Here is a 17,205-nt window from a genome sequence, read left to right on the forward strand (position 1 = left end):
TTTTAGCTTCCTGACCACCGTTTTCCGGACTGAGTGGTTGGATAATCTTTTGTCAGGGCACATTTCTTGTAAAGGTGAGTTTTCTTTCATGCTTTTCATATTTTTGCTGATGGTATTATTACCCATTCGGCTTTTCTCGTACCATACGTCTGTTTTGGTGGGGTTGTCGATGCACACTAAGTAGAAAGGACCAGATAACTTTTAATCTTCAGCCCTCTTGGACAGGTAACTCTTAAAAAGAGCGACAGGGCATCGTGATTCACCAGTTGCGAACATTTAAGGTAGCACAGACCTCGGCTGAACTCGCAAACCTCCTTGTCGTGTTTTTGTCGGGCCTTCCGCAGAGGTTACAAACTCGTCGACGTTGCCGTCTTTATTCAGCGTGAAATCCTCCACACTCGTTATGTAATGTTCTTGGCAGCCACGAAGACCAAGATGCTGTGACAGGAGCCACCACATTGTATTAAGAAGTGACCTTGGAGATGAATTTCCAAGCTGTCCGCTTTCCCACAAAGCTTCTCCTTCCTCTATTGTTAGGCTTCTTGACTTATTTGGCAATTTTTCTTTACCTTCATTCCTTACCTTACGCGCCTTTCCTACAAGAACTTTTCAGGCATTGAACAATTCTCTGTCCTTTGTAATTGACAAAGAATAATCTTCCTCTTTCAAGTGGCGGTCAAGAGCTGCTTGCATCACTTTTAAGGACCCAGGTTCGTAGTCGGTTCCATCTTGTTTACATACGCAGGCAAAAAACCGCTCGAGTACTTTATCCAACTGCTCAGGAAAAACCGTCTCAGGGTTTTTCTCAAGGCCGCTCTTTCGCGTATTAAGGTTCTCTGCAGCGTCTTTTAATGTGGTTACTTCTTCATCCGTAACATCTTTAAACCTGGACGCCATCTTGGCACTGAGATATAGGAAAGGTTGCCATAGCAATTTTGTAATTTCACGTGTGAAATTATTTTTAACGCTGAAATTTCGCGCCAAAATTAAGGAGTAATTTGTCAACCATGATATTACTATTATAGCCACAATGTCATGAATTCCCGCCAAAGTCTCATTCGCCCTCCTGAGGTCTGCGCAGCTATGTTCGAGAGGCTCACGTTGTACGCGGAGAGCACCACTGAACATTACAAATACCGACTTTGAAAAAAGATTAGCAACTGGCGAGATTTTAGGATTAGAACATGTAACATTCTTCACATTTAGGATTAATAGAGGTTTTGGAATTTTCACATGATCATGATCATGATCATGATCATTGTCATTGTCATTGTCATCATTGTCATCATTGTCATTGTCATTGTCATTGTCATTGTCATTGTCATTATCATTATCATTATCATTATCATTATCATTATCATTATCATTGTCATTGTCATTGTCATTATCATTATCATTATCATTATCATTATCATTATCATTATCATTATCATTATCATTATCATTATCATTATCATTATCATTATCATTATCATTATCATTATTATTATTATTATAATTATGTGGGTTTCTTCAGGGCTGGAAACGGGTTGCGAATCCTCGGTTATACTATTATGAACGGTTAATTCTCGGTTCTCTTCTCCGCCAAAAAATTACTCACATTTTCCCAAATCCCGATGAAAATCCGGTACGTTTAGTGGCGGGTAATCGAAGGCAAATCGCAGTGAAGCGACTGACATGTAGCATTTTTACGGGGATTCCTTGTGGAATAAAGTTTAGTTCAAAATACATTTCTGTAAAATATTTTCGGATTTTACCCCAATTTAGAACTCGCAATTGCATGTGTGAAGTAGTAGAAGAAATTTGCTTCAACGTTTCTTTACTGGGATCAGTCAAACTGATGCTCGCTCACGAAGAGTCTTGGTGATTGAATAGTTTAACAAAGAGATTTCATTTTGCTGTGGGTCTGTACTTTAACAACATCGGCAGTCACGCTACTTGCCTGCTGCTCGTAGCGTACTTGTTTGTTCTCATCATGTGTTGACGTCATCTGTACGAGCTCAGACGCACAGCAAAATGGAATCTATATTTGTTAAACAAATTTACGAAGGGATAAAGTAAGTTGAGTTTCCTTTGCTTCTTTGTCACGTTTTTCGTGTCTCCTTCGCGTGACCCTTTTTCTTGAGGTTTGTGGTCTGCACCTTAAACAATCTAGCTCATATGTGGATAAAATTTACAAGTAACTGCATGATATTTTCCAGTTTTTAACGGTTCTTGCTTTATAATACTTGCCTTAAAGATCATCTCTGTTTATCCTTTGTTTGTACGATACAGTAATCTTGGGTAGAGAAATGAAGAGAGTTTACACTTTTATGTAAGCTAACATTCTCAACCTTTTTTTAACCATCATAGCTTATGTTTTTGTAACAAGTACGCATTCTGTGTTTATACCAACCTCATCTGTCCCGCTTTCTTGTTGGTAAGTGACCCAATCTCTTTCGTTAAGTGATAAAAGCAACTTATACTTCTTTGTCCAATGATCAGCGTTCGGATTTCCTTGAGTAGCTACAGCGCAGATAAAGAACTCGTACTGTAGATTGATTTGTAGGTAGTCATTAGCATTTCCGTCAGTGCTGGGTGACCACGCGCCGACCCCATTCAGTCGACCTTTGAAAGCTTCATTTCCAACACTTGATGACGAGGCTGAGAAACTGCTGTCTGGGAAGAGGTGACTGCTGGCCAGACCAAGTGCCTGCATCTCGCACGCTGATAAAAAAATCAAGTGTGTTCATAGTTAGATTAAAGCAGTTGATTGTGTGTACCTGGTTTGTTTGGGTCGTGCACTAACCACCAGGTGAAGAGTATCTCTGTAGGCGAAAACGCGGTATTCTCCATTACTTCCATTGAGGTATCTATTTCTTCCAACAAGAACACGCAGAAAGGGTAAAGGTGGCGTAACAAATTTTAACAATGGCTGTATTGAACTGTATTTATACATTTTCAAACTTCCAAACATGCCAAGGCAGCCCATAATATTTTTAATTCAAGGACAGTGATAGATTAAGTTTTAACACCTCTATTAAGAGGCAGCCTACAATAAATGTTTAATGACTTGGGTGATTCTTGATGTCAACAAAAGCAATTGCCAATAATATTTAAAAGACTGCTGAGAGAAGTGTGTTAAGAGTTTCTTGCAAGTGTCTCATCTTGGAAATCATTTTAAAAGCTACTATTCTTAGTGAAACGATACACTCAAAATTGGGGATATTACACGTACCTCTCCGTGCAGAATACACTTCAACTTCACAGAGCGAGAATGCAACACTGCCGCTTTTAGTACTTCTAATTGTCACGTATTGTCCTAACAAACTGGGGCGACAGAAAAAGAAAGCTCCTTTTCCTTGAGAAACACTGAAGCCACCACCACAGATAGGATTAGTTACGCCCCCGTCACTGGATGCTGGGCCTGATGGATTAAATAAACAAGTCAATATACTCTGCTGGAGGAACACATTATTTTGTTGGAAACCGTAAGCTGGGATGTAAAAAGTGATTTGGATAACAAATTGGCGTGATTTGGGCAAAAAATTCAGTTTTGAAGGAGATTAAGAAATTCCTTGTATTGTTTTAAGCATGTGCATCCTGCTGTATTATACTGAAGTGTCTTTTAGTGCTCGTTGTTCATCGGCACTTATAATTTTATGATGACGTATAACGTTTGATTAAGGCAGTAATTTTGTTACAACATATGCAATTTGTAGTGAGGATTGTGGCATTTTCATTAATAAATGGAATTTTGCAGTTAGGAATAAGGGTTGCAGTACTTAGTAGGTATCCTGAGTCTCACGAAAATGAAAAGACTAACAATGCTTGTTTCCCTAAGCTTTATGCAAACTTTCATATAAATGAAATCGAATTGGCTTCACTAACTGAAAATCTACAACGTTGTTAGCCTTCCTTTCAGCATACGTTTATCAAAAATACAATCGACTAGGATCAATTAGAAGGATAAAGTTTCTTGAATATCAATTTTCAGAGAGAAAATGATTTTTATCTATAGAAATAAACTTTCCAGTAAGAACTTACAAACAAACAAACAAACAAACATTTTTGAAAAACAGTGATTGTTGGCCAAGAAATTGCCGTAAAAGGCTTTAGGGGGCGAAACTTGTTAGTGTAGCGAGAATTTTTTTAAATGCTGTTTTTTCAAACTTTCGCTTTCTCTCAGAGGGGATACTTTCACGAGTAACAACTCAAAAATGATTTGGCCGATTTCAGTCAAATTTAAGCAGATCCTAGAAAAAATTAAAATCAACATGATCAGTTTTGGATAATTCAACAATTTTAAAAATTATTTTCTTGGAGCCACATTTCCAAGCATTCACTTCGCATGTTCATCTTGCAGCTTTAAAAAAGTTCCGTAACTTTTGAAAGCAATGGAATTAAGGCAAAAACTCAACTTGTTTTCTTTTCTAGCCTTTGGGATCATGACCTTAAGAAAATAAAAGTCCAAAGTATAAAAAATGCACTGAGTTGAAACTCTAGCACGAGTATCTGAAACTGCAAGTTTCAACTATAAGAAAACCTTCAGAGTTCATTTCAATGAAATATTTTAGTAGCCAGTTCTATAAGCTTTAATTTGATAAAGGGGTTTTTGACTATCTGAAATATAACCGAGAAACGCTACATCAGTTTAACTGATGAGGTTAACCCTTGAAGATTCTACGGTAACCTTTAGGAGACAGTATGGCGCGCGCCTTAACTGTAGAGATTTCTTGAACTAGGAGTAAGCTTATAATGTTTGCATTTGCCTCACACACGTTCCCTTCTCCTGAGATAGGGATCTTTGATAGGGATTTCTTTGCAACAGGTAGTTGCAGCGCTTAAGTTGCCCTGTTCAGCAGACATAAATGATAGTCAAAACGCTCATGAGTTGATTGTTCATCGATAGCAGTGGCTGTTAATTGCAACTGTAAGTGTGATAGCTATCATATTTTATTGCAAATACAGAAACCCAAGATACATATTTATCTTGTAATTTCAACTGCCCATGATGAGCACCTTTTGCTATTTGCCTTAAAATCGATTTTGAGTAACTTGGCAAATTTGACATAGAACGTAAGCAGATTTGTAAAAAAATATTTTGATTGAACAAAAGCAACCTAACTAGTGACCTACCCACTCTAATCTCAAATGAATTTAACCAATCTCCGCAGCAGTCTCCTCTATTGACTATGTACACTTGATTCACAGGCTCCACTCGTCCCAGGTCCACTCTCCACCAAGGGTTGGTAGCCGGACCAGTCTGTGAACATGATCCACTGCTGAAGGTTGTGTCGCTATTTCCATCCACTGCTCTACTACTCACCCCAGAATTTGCGTCGCTGATCTGCGCCGTCGACTTGTTATATGCGAGATTTTCTTGAGATAAATAACGAAAATGATGATCACTTTGACTTTTAAAATCAGTTTACAGACACTATCATTCTTGTATCGCAAATCGAAGAAAAAGGTACACGAATAATAAAAACAAAAACAAATTGACTGAGACTAAAAGCTTTCCTTTTTGTTTTTCTCATCTTATAGCCATCTTATAGCCAATTGTAAATGTTGTAGTTTTCGCCTTTTTATTTCATAGTAATTTTAATGTTAACGGGTTATTATTATTATTATTATTATTATTATTATTATTATTATTATTATTATTATTATTATTATTATTATTATTATTATTATTATTATTATTATGGTTTTTAAGGATCGACAGCATTTATCTGTGGTTTATCTGTGGTTTTAAGTGTGTGGTCCCACTTCCAAGTTTTGAAGGACTGATACTTCACTGCCAGAGACAAGTAGATTAAGATATTTCAACCAGTTTCTAAAGGTGTATTGAACTTTCCCAAAAACGTAGGTGTAGTTGACATCGTTGTTACCACAGCAACGATGTAATGACGTCACGCACTCCATTTAGCGCCAATTTCTTCGACACTCAGACCTAAACCGTTCTCGTGCCTTCGGTTTGACTGGCCAATTGCTGATCTACAAGACTGCAAGGCTTACAAAAAACGCTAATAGAGCTTTTACGAGCTCCGTCGGCTTAACAAGCCTATTTGTTAAGTAACAAGAATCATACGAAACAAACTTGTAAATATATGAAGCCGAAATAATTTCCGGAAAAATTTTGAGTCCTCCCAACCGTAGTCGAAGCCATGACCCTAACCCTAATAACTTTAACCCTAACCCTCCATATGGTAAACCAACCCCCCAGATACTCACCCTTACCTTCAGACCATGAATTATATAGTCCATGGGCCAGAAAGTGAAACCCTCCCCCCATCTCGGGATTTTTGCAGACATGTATCATTTTAAACCTCTACCCAAGGGTATTCCAAAAATTGATGTTTGCACTCGATCGATTGGTGGGTGTGGCCGTACGGCGCCACCCCATTCTTTATTTTGACCAAAGTACTACAGGCTACCCAACCCGAAATTTTACAAACAATCTTCTTAAAAGCTATTATCCATGGAATTAACACACAAAACTACGCATACTTACTCTTCTCCATCTCTTCTGTAAGATGATACCTCAAATTTCACTTTTAAGCTTCAAACTTGACTACTGCGCATGTCACAAAGTTCATTTAGCCTGTGCAAGGGGTATATGTGAAGTGATGCATGAGAATTACTCATGTTTCCTTGCTGTAAATAAAACAGAGCAGTTACCCTCCTTTACTAGATTTAGCAGATTGCAACCTCTTCAGATTCACTGGAAACAATCAGTATGAGTTGCTTGTCTCACGATGTAGTCACTGGCTGTGGTCCGCAACGTATTGACTTCTTACTGCTAGTCTTCATCAGGTGATGGGGGTCGACAGGTTACACGTCACCATCGTCAGCAGACCATTGTGCTACAAGTAGTAAAAGTGATTAATGTTCGTCACCCAGTTTCCCCAAGGTAAATTTAAAAACAGATCCGCGCTTTCAAATACAGCATCAGACATGTTGTCGTAATCGAGACTGCCGTCATGTTCATCTTCGGGCATGGCCAAGGGGCTGGCTATTACATCTGCCAGTTCTTGAGGCATCACATTACCGGCAGTCCAGAAGATTTCAAGCTGTCCGTTATTGTCAATGGTCCAGCCATGCCTATCAGGTCCGGCCGGGGGAAACTTGGTGTTGGGTCCTCTGCTTTTCTTCCATATAAGAGTTTGATAGTTAGCTCTTCGGATATGCATTCGTAAGCTCTCGCGACAAGGAGGAAGAAGACTTATATTCACTCCGTCGTAGTTTGTCAGCACCATTCATGGCTTCGTACTGAACCTCTCAATATATTTCTCATGTCTTAGGTAGCTGATGTCAGCCGACTTGCTGCCATACATTAGGCACGTAAACTTCTCCAGATCTTCAAATACGCTGTTTTCTACGTCAACAGATGTTCCCAAAGCATGGAATGTGGAAGAAACTCGGGTTCCTTTTTAAGGAGTTTCAGGGGCGTCACTTTCCTATTTCGTACGAACGCGCTGGTAGTATCGCAACCAGTAAATGCGTGTAGGGCTGCGAGGGCAAGATTGACATCAACTCCGAGATCTCTTGCTACTGCATGGATATTCAAAAGAAGTTGCTTGTCACCCGTCGCTTGTTTTACTTCGTTGCGCAAAAACCTCTTCTAGTCACGAGGAACTTTGGTAGACGGCCCTTTCACTAGATGTGCCTTAGCATAACCTCCTCGAGATCGTTCTACTCCTTTAATTGAACAGGGATGATAGGAGTCCGTTACAAAGTCAACACGCTGTGCCCGTGGGAACTGATCAAAAACACATTCAGCTAGCCCTCCAAATGTGCTTGGAAGAGAAATCATTGCCTGCTGAACCGCATTCTCGTCTATGATGTAGCAATCAAATGCCACAGAGGGTCTCTGTACCAAGTGCAAGTTCTCTTCTGGGGAATGCATCAACTTCTACTTGTCAGTCTTTATCAGAGCACCATCTGCAGTAGCCAGTGCCGGAACCTGGCCCAACGGATAACTCAGCACGTTTTCCAAGCTAACTTGATGCTCTAGCGCCAGTATCACCAGTTGCCCAAAGACGTTTCTCTCTGCTGTTATTTCTATGTTTCTTCTTTCCTTTCCGCAGACCATTGATGATTTTGCTTGGGTAGCAAACGTTTTGAGATTCTGTTTCTTTACTGGAGAGTGAAAGGTGGTCTTCTCCTCTACTAGTCTTTTCTGGACAAACTCCCGATGGGCCTTCTCTCCGATGTCATCAGCCATCAGTACGTCACTTTCGACATCTTGGGGCACAGGAGCGCCGAATGAAAGACAGTATAGCGCATCTTTGTCTTCGATAGTGAACGCATTAGTGAAATTACTAATGGCCTGTAAAACACTGTATGTGTCTTGCTCGCTCTTCACAATTTGGGATCCTCTCACCTCCTTGTGCGATGTAGCCTCCTGGCTGTCCATACTTGCAATCTCTTTGGTCGCTTGCAGATAGCTCGCTCTTGAGTGCCGTGTACGACACCATCTGTAGTACGCCGAATGGTTCCTGCTAAAACCAACAATGCCGCCGTGAGATTTGGCATGGCGGTTGATTGTTTGCTTGATGGTGATGTCAGCATCGTTCCTGGATGATGGTACATCCGATCTTCTGACACGGAAGCCATTGCGTTTCAACAATTCTTCCGCTTCGGGATGTGAATTTTCCAGGTTTAACATAATTACCAGGTAGAGTGTGGAGTACCTTGCATAGTTGGGATGATCGAAGCTGAAAAACAAGCTGCACATCTTCTGGAGGCTTGCAAGATGAAGCATTAGTTCTGTTTGGTAATAAAACTTTATACAATGGAAATAACGCCTTGAAGTTTGTTAGAAACCTCACACGTCATGTCGGTTGTGCGTACTCGATAGATTTTTCTGACATTCAAATGATCTCGAGAAACACATTTTCCCAAAAAAAATCATATGCATTTCAAGACGTTGAAAAGGACTGATTTATCGACTGAAGTGAGATTATTTGCTACAATATCTAATTGTTATATAGATGTAATATAGCATCAGACATTCTCGTCCCCAGAACCCCAACGTTTTTTTTAAATTGTTGAACGATTGGCTCTGGGTCCATCCAAAAATATCTTTTATTTATTGGCTGTCGAAAACCTAATGCGCTATAAAGTGACAAATGCTACCCTTCTGCGCATTTGTCTTTACTTCCTAATACTGAGCAGTACTGAGCAATAATAATACCGAGCAAGCGCAATGGTAATTTATCACACTGAGCGTGCGCTACCGGATGTCGTGAAATTCACGACATCCGGTAACGGCTGTTACCAGGGCCTACGATCCAACCGCTGACCAGAAGATCGTAGGCTCTGGGAACGAGGATGAGCATCAGAGAACAAAATCTTACCTGTCCGCTTTTCCAAAATGGCTGATTAGAAATCAGAGTGTTTAAAGGATTATTGGATGGCCGAAAACTGGGCAATGCATCTTGGGAAGCCGCATGAAAAGTACTTGAGGCACTAAATTGTCGGGCGAGGTGTTTTTTGTGCCAGATCTCCCCCAAATCCCTCGCAAACCTTAAACAACTGCAGCTTTGTTTAAATTTATTGCCATTCCCTAGGAAGCGTAGTAATCATCTTGGGTGCATATTCAAGACACCAATAGCCACGAACTATCGTGGAAAGCAGTTCCAGTGCTTAATAATGCCGCGTTCTTTACGAAATTCTCACATCTAATAAATTTGAGTGATTATGCAGAGTTTCTGTGCGACACGATCGTATACATAATCTTATACAGTATAGGTATAAGCTGAATGAACTTTGTGACATGCGCAGTAGTCAACTTTGAAGCTTGAAAGTGGAAGTTGAGGTATCATCTAACAGAGGGGATGGAGAAAAGTAAGTATGCGTAGTTTTGTGTGTTAATTCCATGGATAATAGCTTTTAAGAAGATTGTTTGTAAAATTTCAGGTTAGGTAACCTGTGGCACTTTGGTTAAAATAAAGAATGCGCCGTACGGCCACACCCACCAATCGATCGAGTGCAAACATCGATTTTTGGAATACCCTTGGGTAGAGGTTTAAAATGATACATGTCTGCAAAAATCCCGAGATGGGGGGAGGGTTTCACTTTCTGGCCCATGGACAAATATGCCCGTTTTCCCTTACAAATTGTGAATCGTAAACGATGCGAGGTGATTGAATTATGGGGCGATGTAATAAACATGCGAATTTCGTGGCTTTTATTTTCTCCTTCTCCGACAAAAACAATGTAAATTTAAAGCTCAAAATTTCGCACTTGCTTTTATGTCCAAAGAAAAACAATGTAAATAAGCTCAGCTCGTAGTTGAAGCACTTCCCTGAAAGCTGTTTGGTCTTATCGTTCATGGTTTATACATATTATTTATCAACGATTTTTCAATCGAGTGAATAATTTTGAGTCGAAGCAAACAGACACTCTACGCATGCTCAGTCACCAGCGAGTCATCCATGGCAGAAAAAAGTCAATTTTTTTCATTAGGGCTGGTCATTTTTAAATTAAGGTATATGTCTCTATCGCGTTACACAGAACGATACTAAATTTACCTCGTGAGTAGACTTCCACTTCACACAAGTTAAGAATCTGTGTCCTTGTAGTCACGATACCAACATATCTTCCAGTCAACAGTGGATTGTTGTAACACACAGCTGATGCTGCGAACCCACGAAAACTGTATCTTCCCACACATTCAGGATTACTTTGCACATTGCTGTTGTCACCTAAAATTAGGAAGCAGAACTGTGGGTTTTTCTTTATCTTTGAAATACGATCACCTTTATTTTACCAAAATCAATTCCGGTTTATGCAAAGCACCACATCAGTTATACTAATTGAAGTTTCTCTGTGAAAGGCCGCCGGGAAAACTTCAGTGGGGAGCCGGGATTTGGAAAGTGATGAGATTACTCACCTCCAACCAATGTGGACCGAGTCGTATCCCAGGCTTATCATCATATGGCGACCGTTAATTCTTTATTGGTTCCCGTTGTTCTGAGAGGTTTAACGTCCTTCGATTTTCTTCACTCCTCAAAAACCAACATTTTCAAATACGACCTCAACGTAAAAATTAAGGGGTACAAGGGTGACAGGTTTGTCGCTGGTTAGATTATTTTTAACTGTCACTCTCGATAACTGATTAGATTCCCACGCGAAAACCTTTAACCTATACTTAACTTTTAAACCGCTGCGTTTATCGTATTTACCTAGCGTTATTTTGTAGTCTTCACTCCTATAAAAGTACCCAGTAAGCACGTTTATTATGAAAACGTCAGAGATTGGCACATGATTTGAACCCAGGTCCACTCGCCACCAGGCGGGATTGCTCAGGTTGGTATGTGTACACCAGCCTATATCATCATTCCAGTCGGTGTTACGAACCCCATCCACTGCATTTTTTGATTTTGCCGCCAAATTATATGTAGAAGACTGGGCCGTGGGCTTTTTAAGGGCAAGGTTCGCTGAACAAAAACAAAACGTATGAGCTTTATGTGCACCAAAGTCAGAATAAAGCTGACGGATTAATACAGAAAGCACTCAGTTACAATTCAGAAACAAAAGATACATTAACCTGGATATTTCTTTACTCCAAACACTTCTGTTCTCATGCAAAATTGGCCTCGCTTAGTTTTCCCCACAAATCGCAGCCACCTGGTTAAGATTCCCTCGTAGAGAATGTTCTTTTCTTCCGTGTTCCTGTCGTTATTTCCTGTGTAGGTCTTCAAAAATAGAAATATAATTGTATTTATTGTAATAATGAAATTACTGAAATGATTAAACTGAAAGTGCAGTATTTTACGTTATCTCTGGTAGACAGACAAACAGATCGATCTTAACGAAATCTGGCCCCGGTTGTTTACAAAGCGGATAACTTTATCCGGGTGCCTGATGGTTGTAACATTCTTACTTGGTAATTTACTTGGCACGAACAAAGTTTCTCTCTCGGCCAGTTGTTCATAAATATCAAGATGAACATCAAAATGGATCAGATAGATCACGGAGACTATCCTCAAAGACAAGAGCCGCCTTGACAAGGTTATTCACCATGATTCAGCACATATTCATCGAAAGCTAATCTGAATCTGAAGCGTCAGGCGAGTACGTAAGCAAAGACCACAAAAGTATTGATTCAATGTTTTTTTCCTGATTTTCGATTCCGGGAGCGGCCATGTTGGTGGTTGGGAACAATAAGATTTTTCTCCTCTGAGAGTTAAATTTTTATTGAGGCTATGTGAGCAAATTTTCTGTTGTTTTGGCACTAACATGGCGACAATACCATCAACCTATGCGGTAGGTGAAAAAATACCGACCGTTATGGCGATAATTTTGATCCTGAAAATCCATATTGGGCAATACGTGAGCAAAGTGACTGTCTTTTTGCTAGAAATGTTTCGCGTGCTCTGCTATGCTTTGCTATGGTATGCTATGCTATGCTATGCTATGCTATGCTATGCTATGCTATGCTATGCTATGCTATGCTATGCTATGCTATGCTATGCTTTGCTTTGCTTTGCTTTGCTTTGCTTTGCTATGCTATGCTATGCTACGCTACGCTACGCTACGCTACGCTACGCTACGCTATGCTATGCTATGCTATGCTATGCTATGCTATGCTATGCTATGCTATGCTATGCTATGCTATGCTATGCTATGCTATGCTTATTAGATTCGGGGCCAGATTCAAGAAACTCCCCTGTGTTGAATTAGCAAAAGCCTGTTGTTAATTGAAAAACAGGAGACTATTGTTGAGAAACAATACTCGGGATACATCTTAACTTAGGAGGGCTTGGTGAATCTGCACCTGATTTGAAAATCTTTTTTATTTTATGAAAACATTGAATATGTTATAACTCAGCCTGGACCTTAAAAATCTGTTAACAGTGGAACAATTTTTTATATCATCAGGTAGTCATCAGGCAGCATGGTCGAGTGGTTAGGGCGCGGCCTTGAAATCCGGAGGTGCCGGATTCAAGTCCCGCTCTGACCGTAAGCTGGAGTTGTTTTTCGGTAGCCTCGAGTTCAACTCCTCGGCCACCCTTGTAAATAGCCAGCTGGTCTGCCTCCTGCCAGTTGGGATTTTAACCATGTTACTTTTAATTTATAATATTTCTTTATGAAGTTTAATGCTCGGCCCCACTAGCACTTCTGCTATAAACACTGCCGAAGGTAAATGAGGGCTATTTTTTATTTTGTAGTGAATTCCAAAGAACAGAAGGAACCACTGCAAACGAACGCCGACCATACGTTTTGAACCTTTTAACAAGCAAATTCTTCCTACAAAACGAATAGTTCTTGATGGATAATATTGCGTTAATAGACCGGTAATGTAGCATAGGCCTGACCCATGAGCACTAAAAATTGATAATTAATACGCTGTTCAATTCGCCAACGCAGTTCAACAAAAAATGGTGTGATGCGAGAGACTGATAAGTTAGCCTTGCGTCACAGTCAAAAATTCGTTATAGTTGTTGGTGTTGATATTTTAATAATCCGTAGAGCAGAGCATTGAAGAAATCAACTTTGTGGGAGGTAACAAAAGTGTGAACTATGTTCTGCTGTCACAGGCGGTAGAATTTTCCTATTTTTACCGATATTCTGTGATGAATATGAGGCGGATTTGCTAAGGCATTTACATAAAGAAACATCGTCAGTGGATCACTGAACAGCCAGGCCATTAAAGGGAACCCTCCACTCCGACAACCAATTGACGATAAATTGTCGGAAATAGTGTCTAAATTCTAAAAGTGACATTCAAGTGTGCTAACAATTAGTTACGATTGTCGCCTATTTTCGATTTTAAATTTCCCGGCGCCGCCAGTTTGGACTTCATGACGTCATACGTTTGTCGTTATCGTCAGTAAGCAGAAGCTCTTTTCTCTTTTGTTTGCAACAATTGAGCAACCGTATTACGTCATGAAATCGAAGATGATGGCACCCGGAAAAATGAAAATGAAAAATGGGCGATAATCAAATTCGGTTTTGTACGAGACAGAAATATTTTATTCCACGTTTTCCAACGAAATTTCAAGAGTGGAGGTTTCCTTTAATGTGTTAATGAGTAGAAAGCCGAAAGAGGAATATATTAAAGCAAACTGTATGGTAGAAAGGGAATGAAAGTTGTACGAGTAGAGTAAAATAGGTTACCTTAACTTGTCCAGCATTGTTAGTGTAATCTGTAAAAGTTGTCCCATCTGCTGATGTTTGTAGGGTATATGTCTCCACCCACTCATCTGCTTGGGAATTCCCCTGAGTGGACACAGCACAGATGAAATGAAGGGTCTGTAGATCAATCTGTAGAAATGGATTACTAACACCTGCAGCCGCACACCATGATGATCCTGATGCGAAGTTTAATCGGCCATTCTTAGCTGGTGTGCCGGAATTCAGTGTTGAGGAAGCAGTTATGTTACTGTCTGGGATTGATCCACTTTCCATTCCAAGATCCAAATCACTACAGCCTCCTAACGTAAAATAATAACATTTACAGTTGATTTTAGGACAATACTCAACAGTTTTGTAACTGCGTATTGAAAGAACTTAAAAACAAATACTTGTGGTAAGCAGGTATTTTTTATATTATATATAAGGTCGGTGTAATGACCGCAACAACAATCAAACGTTCACCATTTTGAATTCGTTCAATACAAAAAAAGACAGGAAGATAAACGGCGAAAACAACCAAACAGAGAAAACGGAGAAGACGGAGCAAACGATTCAACTGAAAAATAACGAACAAAATACACGGGTGTTACATAAGCTAATTAACAACAGAATAAACGAAAATGAAGCCTACAACGACAGAAACGAAAATACCAAGTACTTACAAATTATGGAACGGCAAGAACCATAAGAGATGAAAATTCGCCGAGAACAGCAAAAATATTAAATACACCGAGAACAGCGTACGTCTACGACTCGCCGAGAACAGCGCAGTTCTAGTCGCAAAAAAGAGGACCGACAACAGTAAAATAGGACTATTTATGGGAGAAATGTGTAGCAAACGCTAAAGGGTGCTAATGAGTAGAACAGGCGCACCAGAAGGGCGTAAATTAAGCCCAATGAAAATGGAATTGGCAACGCTAAAGTCGCGGTGTTGATTGCCCATTGACAGATTAGTTGCCACATTTCCGGCCCCTGAACTTTAAGGAAAGTTCACAAATAAATTCACTGAGCAACTAGAAGATCTAATACTGCAACTAGTTTTCCAAAAATGTTACTTAAAGATGTTCAATAAAAGAGTCATGAAGCTTAAATCATCCAAGTTCAATGTTCAGTCATTTCACGGTAGTGCTCCACTCTAGAGGAGACACAGTTTGTTAATAGGTCTTGATAAAATGGTGGACGTCGTTGCAACCTTGGCAGATCTTATGAATCCATCCTTTCCTGGGTGGCCTTCAACGATACGCCCCAAACGCCATTGACCACGGTGAACTCTTTCATCTGCATTAAGTACAAGATCACCAACAGCAAAATTCCGACATGGTTTGATCCATTTCTGTCGTTCTTGTAGACAGGGCAAGTATTCTGCTAACCTTCTCTTCCAAAAGACATCGGTGAGGTACTGGACTTGTCTCCAACAATTCCGGCAATACACGAACACACCAGGAGGCAAATTCAGATTTGATCGCTGAAGAGGCAAGTGATTCTGAGTCAAAGGTTCTAGATCAGTGGGGTTGTCACTGTTAGGAGTTAACGGGCGGCTGTTAAGGATCCCTTCGATTCCGGCCATCAAGGTACGCAGGGTTTCTCCAGAAATCAGTTGTTCACGTAGAAGACTTCTGAGGATCGTTCGTATGGAGCGTATGACTCGTTCCCATACCCCTCCCATGAGAGAGGCACCCGGAGGGTTAAATTTCCATTCGATATTCCTCTGGTGAAGGAAGGTCTTGATTTTCTGCTGGTTCCAATTCTCTAACGCTTCCTTTAACTCTCTTTCTGCACTGCGAAGGTTGGTTCCATTGTCGCTCCTTGCAACCTTGGGGTTTCCTCTTCGGCTGATAAACCTTCGTAAGGCATTAATAAACGAATCTGTCTGGGGAGACTCGGTTACTTCAATATAAGTGGCCCTCATCGTAAGACACGAGAAAAGACATCCGTAATGTTTCACAATACTTCTTCCTTGCTTTACGTACAGCGGACCAAAACCCTTAACATCCCTTCCTTGTCAAGAAATGGCTTCAACTTGTAAATAGAACCAAGCGAACCGGTATTGCTCAGCATAACTTTCTCTTGCCTTGTAGACTTTGAACTTCGTAGGGTATCAATTACTTCAGGAAAGGACATTTTCTGCACGTAGCTTATGATCGACCTCTCTGCTGACTTCAAATTCTCCAGGGATAATTCTCCAGGCGGATGCGGAACATCAAGCTCGACTTTGGGGTCCTCCTTAAAATGGAGTTTCCCGCGGATTAAATCCTTGAATTGCAAGATCCAGGCCACCCCCTTCTTAAGGGAATACCACGAAGAATATCTCTGAATCATTAGGTATAACATGCGCACGTCTGTCACCTTGGTTAATTGATTCGCTTGAGCTTGTCTTTTAATCTCCAGATCTTGATCCGAAATTGATGCTAAAGGATCTGGGAAGATTGGCCAAGATGTTTGTTCACTCCACAGGAATTTAGGTCCTTGGAACCATCTATCTTGGCTTAGCAGTCTTTCAACTGTCAACCCCCTACTTGCATCATCAGCAGGGTTCCTGTTTGAATCCACAAAGTTCCATTGAGAAGGCTTCGCACCATCATAAATAACCGCTAATCGGCTCGCAACAAACGTTTGGAATCTTTTGTCTTCGTTCCGGATGTACTGGAGCACTGCTGTAGAGTCTGTCCAAAAAACTGATTTGTCGATGCTTATCTCAAATTCTTCTCTAAACGTTCGGTCCAGTCTGACTGCAAGTACTGCTGCTGATAGTTCGTGCCTAGGTACGGTCATTGGCTTGACATGAGCCAAACGTGTTTTCGCTGTCACGAAACTGCAGTGGACCTCTTTGGCTTCGTTGGTGAATCTCAAGTACGAAACCGCACCATACGCTACTTGCGATGCGACGCATCAGCGAAGTGGTGGATTTCTGTAACTGTTAGAGAACGAAAATCAATCGGCTTAAAGCTGCGTAGAATCGCAATGTGCGAGAGCTTGGGCAGTTCTGAAAGCCATCCGTCCCAGCGTAAGCTTTCGTCTTGGCCTATGTGCTCGTCCCAGTCATAGCCTTTCTTACAAAGGTCTTGAATCCGCCTC

General features: G+C 40.5%; 1 protein-coding gene across 1 annotated transcript in view; it reads right to left on the bottom strand.

Moving 5' to 3' along the window:
• LOC146474274 (uncharacterized) overlaps positions 1 to 17,205 on the bottom strand; it is a 73,314-nt gene that overhangs the window by 30,044 nt on the left and 26,065 nt on the right. The window contains exons 2-8 of the mRNA XM_085117161.1: positions 14,113 to 14,429; positions 11,540 to 11,687; positions 11,175 to 11,429; positions 10,521 to 10,694; positions 5,119 to 5,361; positions 3,218 to 3,406; positions 2,396 to 2,706 (exon numbers count right to left, since the gene is read on the bottom strand). Of these exons, the coding sequence (XP_084973287.1) occupies positions 2,396 to 2,706; positions 3,218 to 3,406; positions 5,119 to 5,361; positions 10,521 to 10,694; positions 11,175 to 11,429; positions 11,540 to 11,687; positions 14,113 to 14,429 (1,637 nt within the window). The remainder of the gene's footprint in view (positions 1 to 2,395; positions 2,707 to 3,217; positions 3,407 to 5,118; positions 5,362 to 10,520; positions 10,695 to 11,174; positions 11,430 to 11,539; positions 11,688 to 14,112; positions 14,430 to 17,205) is intronic.

The sequence above is a fragment of the Pavona decussata genome, unplaced genomic scaffold (genome assembly GCF_977016875.1).
Source record: "Pavona decussata unplaced genomic scaffold, jaPavDecu1.1 SCAFFOLD_90, whole genome shotgun sequence".
Lineage (NCBI taxonomy): Eukaryota > Metazoa > Cnidaria > Anthozoa > Scleractinia > Agariciidae > Pavona > Pavona decussata.